Here is a 25,858-nt window from a genome sequence, read left to right on the forward strand (position 1 = left end):
GAGTTTGACTTCATGATTTTTTCAAGTTTGCCTTCTAGGAGATTATTCTTGCCTTAGGACTCGAGTCACGAGTTTGGAAGGTTAACCCAGGTTGATTCAGGTCTTTTTTTACAATTAATTTTTTCAATTTCATCCTTTTATGCATGAGATTATCCTGATCTTATGTGTCAAGTCACAAGTTTCAAGTTAACATCAGTTGACCCAATACAATTTTGTTTCGTTTGATTTATCTGCTGTTGTTGCTTATTTTTTCTTATCATATTATTAAATCAATAGAGCTTATTAAATCCAATAAAGTCAATGACCTGACTCTCAAATTTCTCTTGCTTCTTTAAAAATGTTATCATCATCCAAGAATCCCTTTTTTTTACGTCATAAAAAATTTGATCCTTATTCTTTTAATTGATATTTGTTTTGTTTTTAGATCGTTTTTTTATTAAAATTTTCCTTTTAAATTTCATCCATTTGCATTTTATTGATCGGGATTTTGTTGATCGAAAATTTGGCTTCATGATTTTTTAGGTTTGCCTTTATGAAATAATTAATTCTGGTATGAGGATCTGGTAACGAGTTTAAAAAGTTAACTCGAGTTGACTTGGGTCTTTTTTTACAATTGATTTTTTTATTCCATCCTTCTGTTCATGGGGTTACCCAGATGTCATATGTCGGGTCGCAAATTTCATGGGTTAACCCATGTTAACTCAGGCCAATTTTGTTTTGTTATATTTATTTGTTGCTATTAAATTAACTGAGCTTATTATAAAGTCAGTGAACTGACTCTCAAATTTATCTTTATTTTATACGCTTTCCTTGCCTAAGAATCTTTTATTATTTACCTTATAAAAAGTTTGTTCAACCCGCAAGTTAGAGCAGGACACCAATCTAGTTTCTACTATATGTTGAATATAAAAAGAGCCTCCATTCATCCTATGTTGCTCGCCTTCACACATCCATTCTGAATTGATCCTTATAGGCTTCAATTCCAAAACAATACGCCCTATAATTTTGTACTAATAAACTAGTTTTGGTTAACTTCTTACTACTTACAAATTGATTCTATAAGCGTGTTGTAGAATCTTGTAGTCTGCATTAAATTGTATGCTGAATTTATTTTAACATGGATACTTTTCAGGCCTTTGTGAGTTAAAACAACTCCAGGAGCTTGATATCAGCTACAACGATCTCAATGGTCTGCCTTCTTGTCTCACAAATTTAAACAACCTTCAAGTTTTAGATATCTCTTTCAACAACTTTTCTGGGAATATATCCTTGAGCCGCATTGGAAGTCTCACATCCATTCGAGATCTAAAACTGTCAGACAATCACTTCCAAATACCAATCTCACTTGGCCCATTTTTTAACCTTTCAAACCTCAAGAATTTGAATGGTGACCATAATGAGATATACGAGTCAACAGAGCTGGTACACAATTTGATTCCAAGGTTCCAGTTACAGAGGCTTTCTTTGGCATGTCATGGATTCGGTGGGACATTTCCGAAATTCCTTTACTATCAGCATGACCTTCAATTTGTTGATCTCTCACACATCAAAATAATAGGAGAATTTCCAAGCTGGTTGTTACAGAATAACACAAAACTTGAAGCGCTTTATTTGGTCAACAGTTCTCTTTCAGGATCTTTGCAATTACCAAATGATTCCCATGTGAATTTGTCACGTTTAGATATCTCAAGAAATCACATCCAAAATCAAATTCCCACTAAAATTGGGGCATATTTCCCGTGGTTAGAGTTTTTAAACCTGTCTAGAAATTATTTCAGTGGTAGCATTCCCTCTTCGATAAGCAATATGAGCTCATTGGGAGTCTTGGATTTGTCCAATAATGGCTTGTCAGGCAACATACCCGAGCAGTTGGTTGAAGGCTGTTTATCATTACGTGGTCTCGTGCTTTCAAATAATCATTTGAAAGGCCAGTTTTTCTGGAGAAGTTTCAACTTAGCATACTTGACCGACCTGATATTAAGTGGGAATCAGTTAACAGGGATTCTTCCAAATAGCTTGTCTAATGGTTCTAGATTGGAAGCATTGGATGTCAGTCTCAACAATTTATCTGGTAAGATACCGAGATGGATAGGGTATATGTCTTCTCTTCAATATTTAGACCTTTCAGAGAACAATCTTTATGGAAGTCTACCGTCCAGCTTTTGTTCTTCAAGGACGATGACAGAAGTTTATTTATCTAAAAATAAACTAGAAGGATCACTGATTGGTGCACTCGATGGCTGCCTGTCGCTGAATAGATTAGATCTGAGCCATAATTATTTTGGAGGTGGCATTCCCGAGTCAATTGGTTCTTTGTTAGAGTTGAGCTTTCTTCTTTTAGGTTATAATAATCTAGAAGGTAAAATCCCAAGCCAACTCTGCAAACTAGAGAAATTAAGCTTGATTGATCTTTCTCATAATCATCTGTTCGGTCATATTCTTCCATGCCTACAACCTACCAGCAAGTGGCAGAGGGAAAGGGAAACATCTTTAAATCCTTCAGGCAATTCTCTAGGTCGTGAGAACAGGGGACCACAGATAGTATTTCCTGTTCCCGCCGTGGAAGACCCTTCTATGAATAAATCTGTAGAGTTTACAACAAAGAGCATATCCTATTCATTCAAGGGAATCATCCTCAAGTACATCTCCGGTATCGATCTCTCCTGCAACAATTTGACAGGAGAGATTCCTGTTGAGCTTGGAAACCTCAGCAACATCCAGGTGTTGAATCTATCCCATAATAGTTTAACAGGTCCAATACCACCTACATTTTCAAACTTAAAGGAAATTGAAAGCCTGGATCTTTCCTACAACAACTTGAACGGGGAAATTCCTCGTCAGCTTCTCGACTTAAACTTCCTATCTGCTTTCAGTGTAGCCCACAATAACTTATCAGGCAAAACGCCAGAGATGGTTGCACAATTCTCAACATTCAACAAGTCTTGCTATGAGGGAAATCCGTTGCTTTGTGGACCACCACTCGCCAGAAATTGTACTAGAGCATTACCGCCATCACCGCTGCCAAGGTCTCAGACTCATAAAAAAGAAGAAAATGGCGTTATTGATATGGAGGCTTTCATTGTGACATTTTCAGTGGCATACATCATGGTCCTGTTGACAATAGGTTCAGTTCTGTACATAAACCCACGTTGGCGACGAGCATGGTTTTACTTTATTGGGGAGAGCATCAATAATTGCTATTACTTTCTTGTGGACAATCTACCTGTGCCAGCCAGGTTCAGACGATTTCAGCCTTGTGTCTAAAATGGTATTGACTTTGTGTATTTTGTTAAGTGTTTACGTTTTATTTCATGATTGATCAATAAATCTGAACCCTTTCATGGGCAATTTGGAAATCTCTGTTGCAGATGTATGGAATTTGCAGACATGTAGGCGATTGACAAACTGAATTTCGTTGGATGAAGGTAAGAAAATCTCCGCAAGTAATATTTTCGTTATGTGCTTCTAGGACTTGCATGGTGCTCAATTGTCTATGGAGCTAGAAACAAAGAAACATCAAAGTTCATAGTGGGACTGGTGCCTCCGGAAGCTCTGCCAAGGTCCGGGTCAAGATTCAAATGGTTTGATGTACGCTTGATAATTCCAGATTTCCAATATTTTTAGTAATCATGATCAAATCTAAGGAGTTGAAATTTTAGATTTGAATTTTATTTTCCCGTAGAGTATCCAGGACAAAAGCTCAACAGCCAGAGTTCGTATTTCCTTTGTTTCTTATGAACAAATGAAGCATGCAGTAGATCTTGCTCTTGTCTTTTCTTAAGATGTGTACTATAAGAGTATCCATTTACCGTAATCATGTTCGGGGACACTTCACATTGCTAATTAAATTCACTTTACATATGATTGAAGAATTAAACTAATGGAAATCCATCTTTCTTGTAGCTAAGGAACTCAATCAACAAATTAGCATTCAAATTCAATTGTTAAAGCTGTAAGATGTGAATGTTCATCACACTAATTGGAACATTTCGATCTATTTCAAAAACTAACCACACGAGACGATTAATGCATGTAATTTTTTTTTCCACTTATAACTTGTTTTCTTTCAGCTTTAAAGTCAAATAACAAAAGGGTGCTTAAATGTTAATTTTTGAATATAGTAAAAATGTGATATAGTGTAACTAGAAAATATAAAAGTGTTTTTTTTCTTACATCTTAAAATTATTTTGAAAATGTTTGGTCATTTACAAAATAGAAAATAACCTTTTTTATTTTATATAGAATTATTAATTATATCTTTAGAATAGGATCAAATATTTGAAGTTATTAGCCAATTACTCTATGTTGCGGATATGATTTGTATCGTGAACATATTTTTTGATATCATGAAAAAAATTAATTGAAAATTAAAAAGTTGATGTGTACCTTTAATAAAATAAATTGAAAATATATGAATTAATAAATAATAAAAAGAATTGTTAATACTAATTAAAAACTAAAATAAAAAATTGAAAGATATTTGATCTCATGAGTGGAGTGCTCTTTGAATTTTTTTTTATTATATAAAAAGAAATAGGTTTTTTTAATAATTTAAATTTTATAGAGAGAATATAGTTGTTAGTATAAATTCTCTTTTTATTATTAATCTATTTTAGAACATGATCAAGAAACGGTGAATTCCCAATTTTCTATAACTAACTTTTATGCTCATATTTTTAAAGTGATAACTAGGTATGACCGGTCAAGCTAAATCCCAAATTATTGTCATAAATTTGATGATCCTTTTACCATGAATATAATAGTTAAGGGGAAAAAATAGAATGAATGTTGTTTTTTCTATTATATGATGAACTTTTTATATAAAACTCTGAATATTAATTAGGATTTTTATTTACCTCACCTAGGTGATTAGTTTTTATCTATTTTTATATTTGGTGCTTGTTTATTTTTACTTTTTAAAAGTGTTTTTGAAAATAAATTTTTTATTTTTTTTATTTTAAATTGATTTTTTTTTGTGTATTTAGATTTTTTTGATGTTAAAATAAAATTTTAAAAAATAAAAATAATATTATTTTAATATATTTTTAAATAATAAATATTTTAAAAATCAATAGTGGCGTAAATAGAAACCCGGTTATTTTCACTAAGGCCCCGTTTGTTTGCTGGAAAGTAGTTTTCTTTTGGAAAGTGAATTCCAGGAAAAGTGAATTCCAGGAAAGTATTTTCCGATGTTTGGTAGTGTAATGAAAAATAAGTTGGAAAACACTTTCCAGTGTTTGGTTATGTCATGGAAAATGAGCTGAAAAATAACTTATTAATGTTTTATTTTTCTCAAGTTTATTACAATAATGAGGAACAAATCTTACAAATTAAAAAGTTGAATGAGAATGAAATTGAAAAAAAATATAATTTCATAAATTATCTCAAATAAAATAAATAATAATCAAAATAATAGAGATCAAATCTAAAAAATTAAAAAAAATAAAAGGTGAATAAATTAAAATAATAATAATTAACATTTCATAAATTATTTCAAATAAAATAAGTAACAATCAAAAAAATGAGGACCAAATTTGACAGATAAAAAATTTCAATAAAAAAATGATAAGAAAAACGCAAATAGCAATTATAAAAATAAGGACCAAAATTAATATAAAAATTAAATTTTAAGAGATGGAATTGAAAAATAAATATTCAAAACAAATTATATATAGCAATCAAAAGTTTGAGGATCAAATTTGATATAATCAGCAAATAATGACATTTCTAACCGGAAAGTGTTTTCCGTCCAAATTTTTCAGGAAAACACTTTCCTGAAAACCAAGCCAAATTTTTCTTTGACTGGAAAGTGTTTTCCGTTGACCAACTTTTCTAATGGCAAACAAACACAGGAAAGTTTGGAAAGTGGTTTCTCGGAAACCACTTTCCGGAAAACAAACACAGCCAAAAGGAAAAATATTTTTCTGGAAACCAAACCAATTTTTTTTTTACTAAAAAGTGTTTTATGTTGACCGAAAAATATTTCTGTTGACCAACTTTCATAATTACAAATAAAAACAGAAAAATTTTAAAAGTAATTTTTTAAAAAGTAAATTTTAAAAAATAAATATGTCCTAAAATGTACCACGAAATAAACAAAGGCGAAGGGAAGAGTGGAAGGGAAGCAACGTGATAGGTAGATAGGGGACAGTCAAACGTGTTACCATTGAATTAACGGACCTCTTGCTGCCACTGTTCTTGATGTCCATTGATGCAAATGCCGAAGAAAGAAGACTCTACTGTTCGTGGAGAATTATGACATTTGATGTGATATTGCAATTAGCTCATTTTCTCAGTTGACTCCAAGTCAATGTCTGAATCTCCTCTTTTATGCCTCATTCTTCTTCTCTTTCATGATATTTGCAGGTGAGAAGCATCCGCAGTTTCTTGGAAAAAGCCTTGTGGATTCATCTTTCCTGGTAAACCAGCTGGTATGAATATTTTCCTTGATGTTAACGTGAGTTGTAATAGAACAACACAATCTTATCAAGATTCATTGAATGTGTGTGGTAGATCACGATTCTATTTTAGAACATGATAAAAAAAAGTCTATATTTCTAAAGTTAGAACTAGGTCTCACACGTCATGTCTAATCCTAAATCATTATCCTGACCCTTTTATCATGAATATAATCCATGAATCTATTTTAGAACATGATCAAAAAAGGGTGAATTCTCAATTTTCAATAACCAACGTTTTAGATCGAGCGTGTTTGCCTATATTTCTACAGTGAGGACCAGGTCTCACACGACGTCAGGTTTTATTTTAAATCATTATCTTACTATTGATGACCATTTTATCATGAATATAATAATTTAGGACAAAATTAAAGCTTAGGATTATTGTGAATTCAAACATTAAACTACTTATATTTGATAAGAAATACAAAATAAATGTTATTTTTTCTATTACATAATCAGTTTTTTATATAAAATTCTGAATACAAATTAAAATTTCTACTTGATGGTTAAAAATTAATCTAATTTTATTGTTGCAATTTGACATGATTATAAACATTAAATTTAACCCATTCTATTTTACATAAATAAATGATAAGATTGGGTGAAGAATTATTTGATGTTTCCATGGAACTTTGAAAGAATAATAATAAAGAATAACACTTTTGAGAGATTAAGATTAATTTTCAAATCAGACATAATCAATTGAGAGATTAATACAAACTAAAAGATGATAAATAAATAACTACCAATCAATTTGAGACAAATGCAAAATGATGCAAGTGGACGCTTGAAAAATAGACCAATGAAGAGAAGAGTAGAAGCAACGTGATAGCTATACAGGTGAGACTCAATAATGTGCGGTGATAATTATTATTTTTTTAATTTTTTATTTAGAAATATATTAGAATAATATTTTTTATTTTTTAAAAAATATTTTTAATATTAATACATCAAAAAAACATAAAAAAATAATTAATTTAAAATAAATAAATAAATAAAATTTAAAATTTTTCATTTTTTTTTAAATGTAAAACGAAGAGGATATATAGTCAAGCTCTTGGTGTCACTATTAATTATTGATGTCGAAGAATTAAAAGGCCAAAAAGCCAAAGAAAGAAGACTATACTGTACGTGGAAAATTATGCCATTTGATGTGATATTGCAACTGCCAAGACACCACGGCTGATAGATGTAGACAGCAGTAATGAACAGGAAAATTTAAAAGAATTAAAATATTTCATGCCTTCACAGCCGTTCAAAAAAGAAACAAGATCAAGCCTTGGTTTCATTTTGTCAGTTGACTCCAAGTCAATGTTTAATTTTTTTTTATAAAATAAAATTAAATATAATTTATTTAATTAATTAATATATATGCAAGTTAATTTGAATATCCACATTGATTAAAAAATTAATCATAATTCTCTTTAAATAAATTACTCCAAAAAATTTCAATGAACCGCTAAAATAAAAAAGAAAATAAAAATGTTAATAATGGTAAAAAAGATTTTAAGTTTTTTTTAAAAAAATTTACTTATTTCTCAGATATTATAAATTAATTTAAGAGACCCTTTTTTTGAAACGTACTAACAATCCAACACAAAGCCATCTGAAATATTTACAAATAGTTATAACATTTAACTTCAGAGAGAGTGGTTATTTTTAGAATATTTTTTATTTAAAAATATTATAAAATAATATTTTTATTTTTTAATAAAATGTGTGTTAAAATTCAACGACAAACACCCCTTACTCTCCTATTGACTGTAGAGATAGAATGAAACTGCCAAATATATATATATAAATAAACATGAGGTGGGCTGTACCAACATAATCTCATCAAGGCTTTTAAACCATTTTAGAACATGACGAAGAGACTGGTGAGAAATCCCAGTTTTCCATAACCAACTTTTAGATATAATGCTATATTTCCAAATTAAAGACCAATAATGTTATATATTTTTATACTTCGTTCACTAAAATGTAAAAAAATGATTTTTTTTAAATAACAAAATGACAGTTCAACCTCAAACAATTTCTTAAATAATATATAATGTTATAGATTTAATATAAAACTATTCATTTAATATTTTAAGTTTTTAAATAATATCAGAGTTATTAAATACATTATGAGAGTTAATATGGAGCAAGGTTTAGATTCAGGGTAAGTCAGGAGAATTAATCCAAATATTTTTTTTAAAAAAAAAACTTTAAAATAACATTATTTTAATTAAAAAATAGAAAAAGATCAAAGAAATTTTTACCAAATTTAAACTAAAATTTACCAGATTAATCGAATCATAAGTACACCTGAGTTTTTAACTGCAAGTAACTTTACAAGTGATGATTTGCCGGACCAGCAAAGAAACAAAGAAAAGAAAAATTCTATATAATGGCCATCGTTAGTTTGATGACTGCCTGTGTAGATTCTTGTGGCAAAGATCAAAATACTTTCTTTCTTGTCTTCACAGTGGTTTAGAAAAGAAACTTAAGGTTAAACGAGTTTTATTTAAGAGTAATCATTTTACATTCTTCTAAAACAAAAAACAAATATTGAAACTTCATGGAAATTGATGGACTGAGTCAACTTCCATAAAAGATCCACTTGATCAAAGATGGGCCCGCCGGACGGCAATGCATGGTGCTCTCCCCTATAAAGAGCCTTTGGCTCCTAAGAAGTATTTGATACATTAATTTCAAGCAGAAACCGAGGGGTACAAATGGGATTCAACAGGTTCTCTCTGCCAGCAGTGGCGGTGATAATGATGATGAATGCCATGCTTCTATCGCAAGGGTGTTTGGAGGAAGAACGAATTGCTCTTTTGCAGATCAAAACTTCCTTTGCTGAATACCCAAATCTTAAGTCCCCGGTACTCTCTTGGGGAAAAGATGCCCTCTGTTGCAGTTGGGAAGGAGTTACCTGCAGCAATTCCACTACAAGACGAGTCATCGAAATCGATCTTTTCTTGGCAAGAGATAGGTCAATGGGAGATTGGCACCTAAATGCATCTATATTTCTTCCCTTCCAAGAACTCAATGTTCTTGACTTGACTGGAAATAGAATAGCTGGCTGTGTTGCGAATGAAGGTTTGCCTCTTCCTTAAAGACTTCATCTTTCGTAATTTTAGCACGAAAATAAACATATATAAACTGACTTATTCTTTTAATTAATCAAATAATTTCTTTGGTTTTATACCCTGACAAGTAACTAGAAATCTTGCATGCACGCAGGTTTCGAAAGACTATCAAGACTTGCCAAATTGGAGACTCTTGATTTAAACTTAAATAATTTCAACAATAGCATCATATCATCACTTAAAGGGCTTTCATCTCTCAAACATCTATATCTTGGGTACAACCGGTTGCAAGGATCAATAGACACAAAAGGTACTTAGAAACACACAAACACATCATCACAACCAATTGAAAAAGACTTGAAATGTTAGACACATACATGTTCTATTTATTCTTTGATATAAAGTTATGAATTGATCCTATAAATTTCAATTTGAGAATAACAGTCCTAAGAGTTTTATATTAACTCTTCTCTTTTGTATTATTTCCTTAACTCAGAATTTGATTCATTGAGCAACTTGGAGATGCTATGGCTGTACGAAAATAAGATCCAAGAATTTGTAACTTTAAGAGGTATCAATTAATTAAGGGTCGTTTAATAACTCTTTTATTTCTCTTTTTTATTCTTTTTTGTGTGTGTCTGTCTTCAATTTTTAAATAACACCGCACTTGGTCTCAATCATATATTTAAATTGGTGGGAATCCAAAGCTAGAAGGTGTAAATGTAACCTTCACTCAGTACCGACTTGATTCTCAACCAGTTTATTCTACCATTCACTATTGACCTCCGGTGACTTTGGGTGCATGGTCCGGTAAAAGGGCTCTCTTGTCATCTGCTTCTTGTTATCCTATAAATATATTAAAATTCATGATGGATTCAGGATTTCTAAAAAGATGTGAACCTGTGTAGCTGAAAAATATAATTCTCTTGTTTACTATCACAAACTATTTTTTAATTTTTTTTTAAATTTATTTTTTACATCAGCACATCAAAACAATTTAAAAATAATACAAAAAATTAATTTGAAGCAAAAACCAATAATCAAATTTTGATGAAAAACAGTTAAATCTCAATGCCAAACATGCACTACAAGCTTATTTGGTGTTGCGGTTGAACCGCCGTTTCTCTATTGTTTTTTATTTTTTTTAATTATTTTTTTATTTTTTTTAATGTGCTAATATAAAAAATAATTTTTTTAAAAAAAAATTATTTTAATACATTTCCAAACAACAAACACTTTAAAATATAATTTCTGCTACACTTTCAAACAAGCTCTAATTAGGTGATGAATCATAATTCTTAAATTTAGTTTGATACCAAACCATTGGATTAACCTATAATGTTTTTCTCAATATTTCAAATAATTAAAGATTTTGACGTGAGTGATAATCATGTAGTTGGTTTTCAAATCAAAGATTTGTCTCTTAATTAAATTCTTTGAAGACAAAAATAAATATTTAGGATTTGAAATGTAATTGATTTTAAAATTAATCACTAATCGCTTGCTATAAATATCATGCAGGCTCTGAAGAACCATCAAGGCTTGACAAATTGGAGACTCTTTATTTGGGTCACAATAACTTCAATAATAGCATCCTATCATCTCTCAAAGGGCTTTCATCTCTCAAATATCTATATCTTGATGGCAACCAGTTGCAAGGATCAATAAACATGAAAGGTACTCAGACCCACACGAATTGATACTCATAAGTTTCAATTAGAGAATAAAAGGCCTAAAAATTTTATATTAACTCTTTTGTATTGTTTCCTTAACTCAGAATTTGATTCATTGAGCAACTTGGAGGTGCTATCGCTGACTGCAAATGAGATCCAAGAATTTGTAGCCTTAACAGGTATTAATTAATTAAAGGCCGTTTGATAACTTTTTTATTTCTCTTTTTTACTTTTTTTTTCTGTCTATTTTTTTCACTTCAAGTACCCTAGATTTAATCTTAGTGCCCAATATCCATCTTAAGTTTAATATTTCAAGTTTCAGATTAAGTATATTTGGTCTCTTTAGTGCTTATTTCGGTTTAAATTTTATTTTTATTATATTTTAATCTTAAAAAAATAAGACGAGAGAGGAAGGGATAGGTAGGTCATGTTCCTACCATAAAACAGGCCAATCATGATTATTGTTTTTTTCGTCTACATGACCTAGGAAGACATATCTCTCTCTGCTAGATAAAAAATATCATGAATTTCAATTTTTACATACCAAATATTAAAATAAAAAATAAAAAATAAAAAAAATACTATTTAAATAAATAATATTGTGTAAGGTGATCCACCATAAAAGCACATTCTCTATTTTATTAATTAATTAAATAGTTGCGCCAAAGTGTGAATAATATATTAATTATACCAAACCTCTATGTACCTTTATTTAAATCAAGCTACATCACAATACTACTTTAGATTCCGGGCTTGTTTGTTGTTATTGTTGAACTGTTATTTTGTTATTTTTTGAATTTTTTTTGCTTTAAAAATAAAATTTTAAAAATAAAAAAATATTAACTCCGAGTGGTTTGATAAATTAATCAACTGGGAGTCTGAAAGTACAGTAAATATTATTATTTTTTTATTTTGAAATGTATAAAAAAATAATTTTTGTAATTTTTTTAAATTTATTTTTTACATCACCACATCAAAACAATTAAAAATAATATAAAAAATTAATTTAAAGCAGAAACCAATAATCAAATTTTGATGAAAAACAAATTAAATCTCAATGCCAAACAGACACTACGAGCTTATTTGATGTTGCGGTTCAACCACCGTTTCTCTATTGTTTTTTATTTTTTTGTTTTAAATTATTTTTTATGTTTTTTTATTGTTTTATTAATATTCTAATATCAAAAAAAAATTAAAAAAATTATTTTAATACATTTCCAAACAACAAACACTTTAAAATATAATTTCTGCTACACTTTCAAACAGGCTCTAATTAGGTGATGAATCATAATTGTTAAATTTAGTTTGATACCAAACCATTAGATTAACCTATAATTTTTTTCTCAATATTTCAAATAATTAAAGATTTTGACGTGAGTGATAATCATGTAGTTGGTTTTCAAATCAAAGATTTGTCTCTTAATTAAATTCTTTGAAGACAAAAATAAATATTTAGGATTTGAAATGTAATTGATTTTGAAATTAATCACTAATCGCTTGCTATAAATATCATGCAGGCTCTGAAGAACCATCAAGGCTTGACAAATTGGAGTTTCTTGATTTGGATGACAATAACTTCAACAATAGCATCCTATCATCCCTCAAAGGGCTTTCATCTCTCAAACATCTATATCTTGATCACAACCAGTTGCAAGGATCAATAAACATGAAAGGTTCTTAGACCCACACAAACACATCATCATAACTAATTGAAAAAGAGTCGAAATGTTAGACACACAGATGTTCTATTAATTCTTTGATATGAAGTTACGAATTGATCCCTATAAGTTTCAATTTTAGAATAACCAGTTGCAAGGATCAATATACACGAAAGGTTAGAGACACACAAACACATCATCATAACTAATTGAAAAAAAGTCAAAATGTTAGACACACATATATTGATAAGTTTCAATTTGAGAATAAAAGGCCTAAAAATTTTATATTAACTCTTTTGTATTCTTTTCTTAACTCAGAATTTGATTCATTGAGTAACTTGGAGGAGCTATGGCTGGCTGGAAATACGATCCAAGATTTTGTAGCCTTAACAGGTATCAATTAATTAAAGGCCGTTTGATAATTTTTTTATTTCTCTTTTTTACTCTGTTTTTTGTGTGTTTGTCTTTGAATTTTAAATAATGGAATGCACTTGGCCCCAATCATATATTTAAATTAGTGGGAATCCAAAGCTAGGAGGTGTCATTGTAAGCAGTACTCAGTACCGGCTTGATTCTCAACCAGTTCATTCTACCATTCACTATTAACCTCCGGTGACTTTGGGTGCATGGTCCTGTAAAAGGGCTCTCATGTCATCTGCTTGTTGTTATCCTATAAATATATTAAAATTCATAATATATTCACGATTTCTAAAAAAATCTAACATGTGTAGCTGAAATATATAATTCTCTCGTTTACTATCAAAAACAAATATTAACTCTGAGTGGTTTGATAAATTAACCAACTGGGAGTCTGAAAGTACAATAAATGTTTTTTTTTATTTTGAAATGTATAAAAAAATAATTTTTTTTAATTTTTTTAATTTTTTTTTACATCAGCACATCAAAACAATTTAAAAATAATAGAAAAAATTAATTTAAAGCAAAAACCAATAATCAAATTTTGATGAAAAACATATTAAATCTCAATGTCAAATAGGCACTACGAGCTTATTTGATGTTGCGGTTGAACTGCTGTTACTCTATTTTTTTTATTTTTTTTGTTTTAAATTATTTTTTTGTGTTTTTTTATTGTTTTAATGTCAAAAATAAATTTAAAAAAATAAAAAAATATTATTTTAATACATTTCCAAACAACAAATTAGGTGATGAATCATAATTCTTAAATTTAGTTTGATACCAAACCATTGGATTAACCTATAATGTTTTTCTCAATATTTCAAATAATTAAAGATTTTGACGTGAGTGATAATCATGTAGTTGGTTTTCAAATCAAAGATTTGTCTCTTAATTAAATTCTTTGAAGACAAAAATAAATATTTAGGATTTGAAATGTAATTGATTTTGAAATTAATCACTAATCGCTTGCTATAAATATCATGCAGGCTCTGAAGAACCATCAAGGCTTGACAAATTGGAGACTCTTTATTTGGGTCACAATAACTTCAATAATAGCATCCTATCATCTCTCAAAGGGCTTTCATCTCTCAAATATCTATATCTTGATGGCAACCAGTTGCAAGGATCAATAAACATGAAAGGTACTCAGACCCACACAAACACATCATCATAACTAATTGAAAAAGAGTCGAAATGTTAGACACACAGATGTTCTATTAATTCTTTGATATGAAGTTACGAATTGATCCCTATAAGTTTCAATTTTAGAATAACCAGTTGCAAGGATCAATATACACGAAAGGTTAGAGACACACAAACACATCATCATAACTAATTGAAAAAAAGTCAAAATGTTAGACACACATATATTGATAAGTTTCAATTTGAGAATAAAAGGCCTAAAAATTTTATATTAACTCTTTTGTATTCTTTTCTTAACTCAGAATTTGATTCATTGAGTAACTTGGAGGAGCTATGGCTGGCTGGAAATACGATCCAAGATTTTGTAGCCTTAACAGGTATCAATTAATTAAATGCCGTTTGATAATTTTTTTATTTCTCTTTTTTACTCTGTTTTTTGTGTGTTTGTCTTTGAAAAAAAAATAAAAAAAAAATTATTTTAATACATTTCCAAACAACAAATTAGGTGATGAATCATAATTGTTAAATTTAGTTTGATACCAAACCATTGGATTAACCTATAATGTTTTTCTCAATATTTCAAATAATTAAAGATTTTGACGTGAGTGATAATCATGTAGTTGGTTTTCAAATCAAAGATTTGTCTCTTAATTAAATTCTTTGAAGACAAAAATAAATATTTAGGATTTGAAATGTAATTGATTTTGAAATTAATCACTAACCGCTTGCTATAAATATCATGCAGACTCTGAAGAACCATCAAGGCTTACCAAATTGGAGGTTCTTTATTTAAGCTCAAATTACCTCAACAATAGCATCATATCATCCCTTAAAGGGCTTTCATCTCTCAAATATCTATATCTTGATGGCAACCAGTTGCAAGGATCAATAAACATGAAAGGTACTTAGACCCACATAAACACATCATCATAACTAATTGAAAAGAAGTCGAAATGTTAGACACACATATGTTTTATTCTTTGATATGAAGTTATGAATTGATCCCTAAAAGTTTCAATTTAAGAATAAAATGCCTAAAAATTTATATGAATGCACAAGCCGATGTGATGGTGTGGGGACATGCATATAAAATTATATGCAGAGAACTTAATTTTAATCGATGTTCAAACTAGTTTGAGGATATCTCTTACCATTAAACCAATAAAATAAAAGATTTAACATGTAAACTGGGTTTCTTTAGCCCTATGTATAGACAAAACGTAGAAAAAATAAAATATTCATGCCAAAGTTGAAAAAAGAGAAAAATATGAGAAGAGGTTTTAAATAAATAGTTTGAATTTAGTTTATGTTATCACATAAACCAATTGAATTATTTAAAATTTATATTAGATATTTTTAGATAAAATGTAAAAATAATAATAATGAAGAAAATCATCTCTTACACTAGTTCAATTATTATTAATAAGTCCTCCAAGTTGTTTAAAACTTTAAAAGTTTATGATAATATAGGATTTGGATTATGTAATTTTTGAAACTTTATTATTTTGTTAATTATGTTTTTTCTTTCTTAATAAAATTACAAAATCAATTGATATAATAGTATCTCTTTAGAGTAATAAGAATGTCATTCTAAATGCATCAAGAAAATTATATATATAATTTTATTACTTTTTTTATTTTAGTTTTAGGGGAAAATCTCTTCAAACCAATTTCATATTAACAAGAAAAAGTTAAAAATTGAAACTAAGCACCAATTAAAAATCTCTTAAAACCAATTTCAAATATAATCAAATCATTAGAAAATTGATTACATGCAAATAATCAAACAACCACATTATATTACTGCCTCAATGCAAAGCCATATGACTAGTTTAGTAACAGTTTCCTATTCCTCGCATATAAGGAGAGCCTTCATTAATCCTATATTGCTCACCCTCTCTAGGATCCTACAGTTTCCATTACATTATTGTATGCTAAATTTCTTTTAACGTGGATAATTTGCAGGCCTTTGTGAGTTAAAGCATCTTCAGAAGCTAGATATCAGCCACAACAATCTCAATGGTTATTTGCCTTGGTGTCTCTCGAATTTGACAAACCTTCAAGTTTTAGATATCTCTTTCAACGACTTCACTGGGAATATATCCTTGAGTCCCATTGGAAGTCTCACGTCCATTCAAGATCTAAGACTTTCACACAATCACTTCAAAATCCCAATCTCACTTGGCCCATTTTTTAACCTTTCAAAACTCAAGCATTTGAATGGTGACCATAATGAGATATACGAGTCAACAGAGCTGGTACACAATTTGATTCCAAGATTCCAGTTACAGTGGCTTTCTTTGGAATGTACTGGATCCGGCGGGACATTTCCGAAATCCCTGTACTATCAACATGACCTTCAATTTGTTGATCTCTCACACATCAAAATGACAGGAGAATTTCCGAGCTGGTTGTTACAAAACAACACAAAACTCGAAGGGCTTTATTTGGTCAACAATTCCCTTTCAGGATCTTTCCAATTAGCAAATCATTCCCTTGTAAGGTTGTCACATTTGGATATCTCAAGAAATCGCATCCACAATCAAATTCCTACTGAAATTGGAGCATGTTTCCCGAGGTTAGTGTTTTTGAACCTGTCCAGAAATGATTTCGATGGTAGTATTCCCTCTTCGATCAGCAATATGAGCCTCTTGAAAGTCTTAGATTTGTCCAACAATAACTTATCAGGCAACATACCCGAGCAGTTGGTGGAAGGTTGTTTATCATTAGAGGTTATCATGCTTTCAAATAATTATTTCGAAGGGCAGCTTTTCTGGAAAAATTTCAACTTAACATACTTGACAGAGCTGATATTAAGAGGGAATCAGTTAACTGGGATTCTTCCGAATAGCTTGTCTAGTTGTTCTGCATTGGAAGCATTGGATGTTAGTAACAACAATTTATCTGGTAAGGTCCCGAGATGGATAGGGAATATGTCTTCTCTTGAATATTTAGACCTTTCAGAGAACAATCTCTTTGGAAGTCTACCATCTAGCTTTTGTTCTTCAAGGATGATGACAGAAGTTTATTTATCTAAAAATAAACTAGAAGGATCACTGATTGATGCATTTGATGGTTGCATGTCGCTGAACAGATTAGATCTTAGCCATAATTATTTTAGAGGTAAAATTCCGGAGTCAATTGGTTCTTTGTTCCAGTTGAGCTTTCTTCTTTTAGGTTATAATAATCTAGAAGGTGAAATCCCAAGCCAGCTGTGCAAACTAGAGAAATTAAGCTTGATTGATCTTTCTCATAATAATCTGTGTGGTCATATTCTTTCGTGCCTACAACCTAGCAGCAAGTGGTATCGGGAACGAGAAGCATCTATAAATCCTTCTGATAGTGCTCCAGGTCCTATTATGCCATTTGCCGCTGCTCCTATTCCTTTGGAAGATCCTTCTGTGAATAAAGCTTTTGAGTTTACAACAAAGAGTAGATCTTATTCATTCAAGGGAATCATCCTCACTTACTTCTCTGGTATCGATCTCTCCTGCAACAATTTGACAGGAGAGATTCCTTTTGAGCTAGGATACCTTGGCAACATCCAGGTGTTGAATCTATCCCATAACAGTTTAACAGGTCCAATACCACCTACATTTTCAAACCTGAAGGAAATTGAAAGCATGGATCTTTCCTACAACAACTTGAACGGGGAAATTCCTCGTCAGCTTCTCGAATTAAACTTCCTTTCTGCTTTCAGTGTAGCCTACAATAACTTATCTGGCAAAACACCAGAGATGGTTGGACAATTCTCAACATTCAACAAGTCTAGCTACGAGGGAAATCCGTTGCTTTGTGGACCACCGCTCACCAATAACTACATTGGAGAAATATCACCATCACCGTTGCCAAGGTATAAGACTGACAAAAATGAAGAAAACAGCTTCATTGATATAGAGGCTTTCTTTGTGACATTTTCAGTGGCATACATCATGGTCCTGTTGGCAATAGGTGCAATTCTGTACATAAACCCGCATTGGCGACGATCATGGTTTTACTTTATCGGGAAGAGCATCAATAATTGCTATTTCTATCTTGTAGACAATCTACTTGTGCCAGCCAAGTTCAGACGATTTCAGCCTTGTGTCTGAAACGGTATTGGCTCAGTGTACACTTTATTTAGAATTTACATTTTCAAGTCGTGATTAATCAATAAACCAGTCATATATATATATATATATATATATATATATATATATATATATATATATATGATGTAGATATTGGCAGAGGAACTTTATTCCTAAAATAAAGTGTGGTTAGGGTTCTTGTTTGGCCTTTTCATCAATTCTGTACTCGTGTCTTTTGATTCTTATTGTAGTTAGTTCAGGTTTTGTCAAAAATCTCACAAGACAATTCAAGATTTTTATTGAGTAGAAATTGTCCAATTCAGGGTACGTAGTTTAAGGAGGAAATTATGAAGGGAACTGATTATTAATTATTTCTTCGTTCACTGTACATTTGACACAAGTTAGCAGCTACCAAGGAAAAACTAAAGGGCGGGCTCAACTGTCTGATCATAAGAAACTACCTTAACTAACTCCATCTTTCTCGGTCAACAATAACATTCTTGATTCCTGCTAAAATTCCATTTCCATCTTTCTCTTACATTTATCTATTTCTTAATTCAGAAACCCTTTTCAGCTTTATCTGTTGTAAGAACACAGAAAGAAATTTTTTACTACTATGTTGTCTTGGGAATTCCTGAGGAAATCCTCAGAGTTGGCCCGTAGAGTGCTTGCCAATCAACGGACCTGCACAAGAGCATTGCTCACACAATCAGAAGGGCCTGATCCATTACCAGTGGCAGCTTCTTTGTCAAGATCATCCTTTGGTGGGTCCAATAATGGTGAGCATAAGAGTGGAGATGCATTGCTGAAATTTTTATTAAGATCAGTCGCTTCAGGAGTTGTGATTGTTGGCACCAGCTTGAGCTTTAGCAACTGGTATCCTTCCTTGGTTGATAAGTGTTCGTTTGTTTCTTTCGCCGACAGTGCAGACGATGCAGCATGGGTGTCAAGTGATGATCTTCTTCCACACAAGAAGAAGAAAAGGTTCCTCTTTGGAGGTACCTCTGTAATTTTTTTCTTCACATACAATTTCGGTTTCTGAATTGAGTCATGCATAATATACCAGATTTTTTTTCTACAATATTTTTTTTTTCCAGCATATGAACAGATCATACAGACTTTTTCAATACCTGGTATTGGGTACTCCTTTGTATCATTTTTGTCGATTGTTCCAGATTCATACAGGAGAAGAGTTTTCTTTAATTATGAAAAGCGCATCAGGTTGCAAAGCCCTCCAGAGAAGGTACGCAAATCTTTCAGGAATGGAAATATTTTCTTTGTATTTATGCCAGCATTCAATCACACACATTATTGGCGACTCAATTCATTGCAGCAACATGTCTAACTTTAAGCAATGAGAAATTAAATAATGAACTTGTGTGTTGTTATTTGGTTTTCTGTCTGTTGAAACAAAGCTTTCTTCTTTTCTGATTTACCAATTCACTATGATTCCAAGTATGCACTTCTATTAATTGGCAATCCTACGGCTAAGCCTGGTGTTGGCAAGGTCAATTCAAGCATGTCTTGGACATTAGATCTCAATCCTGCCTCTCCGGCAGTGGAAGCTATCTAGGCTTTCCAATGCAGAGCAATGGGCTACTTCAAAACCATTTGTAGGACATTTATGTTTTACCTGATTGTCTGATCGGGGAAGCTTGAAACCTTTAAATGACTTGCGAATGTCTAATTCATCCACAAATGGAACCAAACATTCAAATATTGTTAGGGTTTTGTATTGTGGAGAGTTAAGGATGTGCATCAAGACAACCTTGCTGTCCTTCAATAAGAGCACCCAAAAACTCAGAAGTGGCATGAAAGTCAGTTGTCAACTACCCAACATCTTCCAACTCCCCTAGTTTTAATAGGATTGATCTTCTTGTACACTAAGTCCACTTTTCATTTTGTTTCCCTGATATTCTTTTATTTTTTATCTTCCTGGGTGTGGAAGCCATTATTACACCTATGAGTACTAGTTATATGCTATGCTTTTTTGTGTGTAATGTTTCATTTATTTTCCTTTCAGGTTTTCGAGTACTTCGCATCTTTTAAAACGCCTGATGGTGAAGTTCTTATGACACCAGCAGACTTGATGCGAGCAGTTGTTCCTGTATTTCCTCCATCAGAGTCAAATCAAGTTAGAGAGGGATTTCTGAGAGGGGAAACAGTCCCTGGGGAATTGCATTGTGTTCTTACTTAGTCCTTTCCATGTTCAACGTTTAGGTACATCTTCTTTGTCACCCTGCTCAGCATTCCTGAATCAAGTTTTTCTGTTGCATTTAAGATGTTTGACCTCGACAATAATGGGTGAGTTGCTTGTAGTTTCAAGATCTATGTGCAGTTGGCAGGTGACCAGACCAGGAAGCTACTCAAAGTAAAGACATTTAGTTCAGTAGAAATATGAATTGCCTTTATCTTGAAGAAAATTTTTCATTTACTTGCTTTCTTCTGGACACACAGTCCACATTTTTCATAGTTCAGCTTCTGCAGAATATCAAAACAATTTTGAAGTTCATTGATACTTATAGTACAATTTGCTTCTTGATTCTCTTATTTCTATTTGTGCTTATTTAAATGTTCGCGTGTTTATAACAGACAAATTGATAGAGAAGAATTTAAGAAAGTGATGGGTTTAATGAGAGCTCAAAACAGGCAAGGGGCAGGCCTCAGAGATGGAAGGAGATTTGGGTTGAAAGTAGCAGAGCCTGTGGAGAATGGTGGCCTCTTAGAATACTTCTTTGGCAAAGATGGCAGGACCTGTCTCCAACATGAAAGATTTGTCCAATTTTTGAGGGACTTGCATGATGAAGTATGTGTTTATATTTCTAACTTCTTATTACAGTTTCTGTTGTAATCTGTGTTTATATTTCCAACTTTTCATTACAGTTTCTGATGTAATCTCCCATGAAGGGTTTTAAATTAACAGGATTTTTGTTGGGAAATGTCAGGAATGTCATAATATTGATTCGATAGAGGATAAGTTTCCTTTTCCAGTCTAATTGTGCTCTTATGAATCATCAATTCTTGATTCTGTTCATGATCATTGTCTCATTGTACTCGTATATAATTCACAAGAACTGAATCTGTTGAATTTTACAGATTTTACAGCTGGAATTCGCCCATTATGATTACAGATCATGTGGTACTATATCAGCTAAAGATTTTGCCTTGTCCTTGGTTGCATCAGCTGACATTAGACACATTAGCAAGCTACTCGATCGGGTAGATGAAGTAAGCAATGAACCACAGATAAGAGACATACGAATTACATTCGAGGAGTTCAAAAGCTTCGCAGAGATACGTAGACAGTTGCAGTATTTATCTCTCGCCATTTTTAGCTATGGAAAAGTGAATGGGGTGTTAACGAGAAAAGATTTCCAGAGAGCTTCATCGCAGGTAAATATTTAGCTGATTGTTACATTTCTTCAAGCTTTGTTGACATCCCATTAACTGTCTTACTTCTCATACTGATATGTGGTTTAAGTTTTACTAGGTATGCGGCATCTCCATCACCAATTATTTGGTTGACATAACATTCCATGTCTTCGAGGCTAATCGCGATGGGAACTTGAGTTCGGATGAGTTTGTAAGAGTTCTGCAGGGACGTGAGACGGCAAGCCGGATCGCTAGAGAACCAGGATTGAAGGGATTGATGTCTTGTTGTGCAAACTGCGCCAAAAAATACTCATCTGCAAAGCGTCTCCTCTAATATATTGGCCAATACATGGTAAACCTGGACATTTACGTAAAGCATAGCACCATAGGTATGACAGGTTAGTGACTAACCAACATCTAGTTGCCCGGTAGCAGATTGTCATTTTTTTGTTTTGTTTTTTCTTCATGGGGTTGCACTAGAAGTATTCACTACTGAGATAGGTATTAAAGATTGTCAGGTTTCGTCTGCAGATTGAAGTGAAGGTATCATGGATAACCCAGAAAAACCATGGCATTCTCCACTTCCCAACTCTGATCGATCGGAAACATGCTCAGACTCCAATCCAACATGTATTTGCTCCTTCAAGTCACACCAAGTTGTCTCATTTAAGTTTTAGAGGTGAAATACTCCCTGGACATTTCCTCTCCTACTCAAGGTCATATAGGCCAGAGATGGGGATTAGTATGCTTATTCTTGCCATGAATATAGTACAGTACAGAGGCTTCGCCTTGTTCGTAGAAAATTATGCCATCAAGAATTTTCCACGATTTTCACAGCCTTGCGTATAGATGTATCCGTGGAGTCTATGTTTGTTGTTAAGCCTGCATGGCCTTGGAAAACCTCTCTGGTATTGTGCTCCTTATCAACCTTTCCTTCTTTTCCTATTTTTCCTTTGGCAAAAGTAGTGTAAAAAGGTGTTCTGGCAATTTGCCTTCCTCTTCTGTTCAATGTTTTGTTTAATATTTCATTATGCTCCTTTATCACGTACTTCGCATCTGCCTCTAGGATTGAATTTCAACCAAATTCAATCGATTTATATGGAACACGGGTTTTTCATACTTTCGAAGTTCATAAGCTAGTCCACATGTTCTTTCAGGAGGAGGCATTTTTTGTTTTTTGGAGCTCAAAAGATGCATTTAGAACTTGGGACAGAACCACTAATCAAGTTCCAGTAGTAACTTTCTTCATCATTCTCTACTAAGAACTGAAGCTACAGATCTAGATAGAATATCCAAAGTCCATCCTCACTTGTAAACAAGCACTTCATGAAAAATTGTTGATGAACCAATACTTGAATGATAATGTACACTGTTAAATTCCAAAATAAATTTCTATTGTAAGAAAGCTCGTGCAAGCAGTATGGTGCAGATGGTTTACCAAGTGAATAAGCAAATGAATATTTGCATTCATCATTCAAGCGATGGCGAGTATTTTTAGCATAAAAGTCAACATTGATAATGTGTCCATGCAACATACGCAACCCAGACTACCATGTCCATACTTGTTTATAATACAGATAAACACAGGAAATGCAAAATATTCACATTTATGTTCATGCAGGCATTATTTGTGAGTCTGTATATAGATCTTCCACAGCATCAGAATGATGCAAATGGCAAGTGCATTATATTTTTATCTCTTTGTAATCAAAAAAAGAAATGCCACATTAATAATAATCATTTGACAACAAAGCTATTACAATCATGAAAGTTAAATAAGATAGCATCATTCTAATGTGCCAAAATCTACACAGCAAGCAAATCCATGGATTATCAAACACAGCTCAATCTTGGAACTGATGTGGGATTCATAGGTGCCCATTAATCATACGGAGTATGATCCTTTCAGCACATTGATGTGGTATGAAAGAAATTAATTAATCAAATTTAAGTGTTTCATCATCCAAATCTTTAGTCATTTGTAAGACTAAGAGAGTTCATGCACCCAAAGGAACAAGCAATTAGATAAATGTCAGTATTAATCCCCCCATCCTCGACCCCCTTGATCTCTAACACACGCATAGACACAGAAGAGCATACGCAATGCAGACTCATGTGCATAGATGTATATAATGAGCTAAAGCAGGCCATAAAAGACATCACAGTCATCAATAGCCACTCCACTGCTAAAAAGAACAGTTATTTGTTTACAGAAAAGCAAGGTGGACTACAGCAACAATTATTCATCAAGAAATGAGAAAAAGACTGCAAGGACAGAACATAACAATTTATACCATTCATTTCCTCATACTGGCCAGACTCAAGTGCTGTGCAAGTGCATCCCTAATCGTCTGCCCAGTCTCATCTCCCTCTCCCTCAAAAACCAGCAATTCTTCCCCTTTTAAGCACCCACCCACACTCTCCTCCGGCAATGGCTCACCCCACTTAATCAAGAAATTATGCAATACACACCCCATAACAATCACAAAAGGCAAAAACTCCAAACTATCCTCTTTCCACCTCCTTGCCAAAAGTTGCCACCTCGCCTTAACTCTCCCAAACGCAGTACTAACCAACTTCATTGCTCTACTATGTGCCACATTGAACTCTCTCTCCGCTGAACCAAAACTATCCTGCTCACTGTAAGGAGTTAACAACCAAGGCAATAATGGGAAACAAGAATCTCCCATTACATACTGAGGGATTGAACAGCCATCGCTTAGCATATAAGTTGGCCCTTTTAACAACTCCGACTCCCTTGAATCCTCAACACCCAAATAAAGTCTAGTTTGTCTAAAAATCGCTACTGGCTCCATACTACTAGGCCACCCTGCAGAAATATCCAAAAACCTCCCTTCAGAATCCACTAAAGCCTGAACCAATATTGACCCATTTCTCCCAAAAACCTCTCCATCAACCCCAAACCTCCCAAACCCCAAAGCACCACAGCAATTTGGGAGCGAAATCCACCCAAAGCCCACCACAATTCTCTCCAAATCACGGCGAAACTCAAACAAGTCCCCAAGTTTATCATTCACAGCTTTACAAACTGAATAAAACGCAAGGCAGGACGCCTCAGAGGAGTCCAGACCAAACTTACGCGCCACAGTTTTATAACACGCGCCGTGGGCGAGGCGGAAAAGGGCGGATGCAAGAGCTGTTTCTGGAGGGATTGTGGATGGAAGAAAGAAAACGAGGGAAGGAGAAAGGAGAGAAAGGAGGCGGTAAAAATTGGGTCTTGAGAGGCGAAAGAATTGGACCCAACGTTGGTCAAAATCTAAGGTGGCGGATGAAACGAAGCGGTGGAAAAGGGAGGGTTGTGAAGGGAACTGCGAGAAGGGAGGGGGGAGGGAGGAGAGGAGGGATTCTAGCTGGAGGGACTGGGAAGGGAGGAGGTAGAGGTCGTTTTGGGAAAGGAACGAGTGGGCTGCTGATGAGGCGGTGTTGAGGATGGAAATGACGTGTTGTGCGGTGGCAGTGGTGAGTTTGGGTTTTCTGGGTTTGCGTTTCTTGGTGGTGGGGTTTGGGGTGGTGGGTTTGGAGGAGTCGCCGGTGGTGGCCATTTTGGTGGAGTGGGAGAGAGGTCAGAGGTGAGTGTTGTGAAGTGCTTCGTGGTGCTGAGACTTGAGACTGCAAATGTCAAAACTTATTTGTAGTTTTAAATTTTTATTTTATTTATTTATATTGTTTTAATATATTTTTTAAATTTAAAAATAAATTTTAAGAAATAAAAATAAATTAATTTTATATATCTCAAAATGAAAAAAAAAACATCTAATACATTACTAAACAATCCTTATATATAATTTTAGAAGGTATTTAAAATTTTGGTTATGATTATGATTATGATTGTGGTTGTATTTGTGACTGTTTTTTAAAATATTTTTTATTTAAAAATATATTAAAATAATATTATTTTTATTTTTTAAAATTTATTTTTGATATTAGCAAAATAAAATAATATAAAATTATAAAAAATATTAATTTTAA

General features: G+C 32.5%; 2 protein-coding genes and 1 pseudogene across 10 annotated transcripts in view; 2 read left to right on the top strand and 1 right to left on the bottom strand.

Annotated features, from left to right (window-relative positions):
- LOC18111045 (receptor-like protein 15) overlaps positions 1 to 18,583 on the top strand; it is a 100,543-nt gene extending 81,960 nt beyond the window's left edge. For 2 of the 9 annotated variants that reach the window (XM_052449272.1, XM_052449270.1), the window contains exons 2-11: positions 9,690 to 9,845; positions 10,032 to 10,106; positions 11,057 to 11,212; positions 11,313 to 11,387; positions 12,726 to 12,881; positions 13,185 to 13,259; positions 14,270 to 14,425; positions 14,729 to 14,803; positions 15,172 to 15,327; positions 16,392 to 18,583. In XM_052449272.1, the coding sequence (XP_052305232.1) occupies positions 9,690 to 9,845; positions 10,032 to 10,106; positions 11,057 to 11,212; positions 11,313 to 11,387; positions 12,726 to 12,881; positions 13,185 to 13,259; positions 14,270 to 14,425; positions 14,729 to 14,803; positions 15,172 to 15,327; positions 16,392 to 18,517 (3,206 nt within the window). In that variant the 3' untranslated portion in view covers positions 18,518 to 18,583. Of the gene's footprint in view, positions 1 to 9,093; positions 9,546 to 9,689; positions 9,846 to 10,031; positions 10,107 to 11,056; positions 11,213 to 11,312; positions 11,388 to 12,725; positions 12,882 to 13,184; positions 13,260 to 14,269; positions 14,426 to 14,728; positions 14,804 to 15,171; positions 15,328 to 16,391 lie in introns of those variants that run through there. The other 7 variants (XM_052449269.1, XM_052449271.1, XM_052449273.1 and 4 more) reach the window with 6 other exon arrangements.
- Positions 18,584 to 18,643: 60 nt separating this feature from the next.
- On the top strand, positions 18,644 to 22,877 carry LOC18111047 (calcium uptake protein, mitochondrial-like; annotated as a pseudogene).
- Positions 22,878 to 24,032: 1,155 nt separating this feature from the next.
- Positions 24,033 to 25,498, bottom strand: LOC112325837 (protein ALP1-like). The gene has a single exon (XM_024592943.2). The coding sequence runs from the start codon at positions 25,429 to 25,431 to the stop codon at positions 24,166 to 24,168; it is 1,266 nt and encodes a 421-aa protein (XP_024448711.1). The 5' UTR covers positions 25,432 to 25,498; the 3' UTR covers positions 24,033 to 24,165.
- Between the last annotated feature and the right edge of the window lie 360 nt (positions 25,499 to 25,858).

This window comes from Populus trichocarpa, chromosome 18 (genome assembly GCF_000002775.5).
Source record: "Populus trichocarpa isolate Nisqually-1 chromosome 18, P.trichocarpa_v4.1, whole genome shotgun sequence".
Taxonomy (NCBI): Eukaryota; Viridiplantae; Streptophyta; class Magnoliopsida; order Malpighiales; family Salicaceae; genus Populus; species Populus trichocarpa.

Bases quoted from the DNA above. Each gene is read 5' to 3' on its own strand.
- LOC112325837 (XM_024592943.2), bottom strand. From the start codon at position 25,431: ATGGCCACCACCGGCGACTCCTCCAAACCCACCACCCCAAACCCCACC.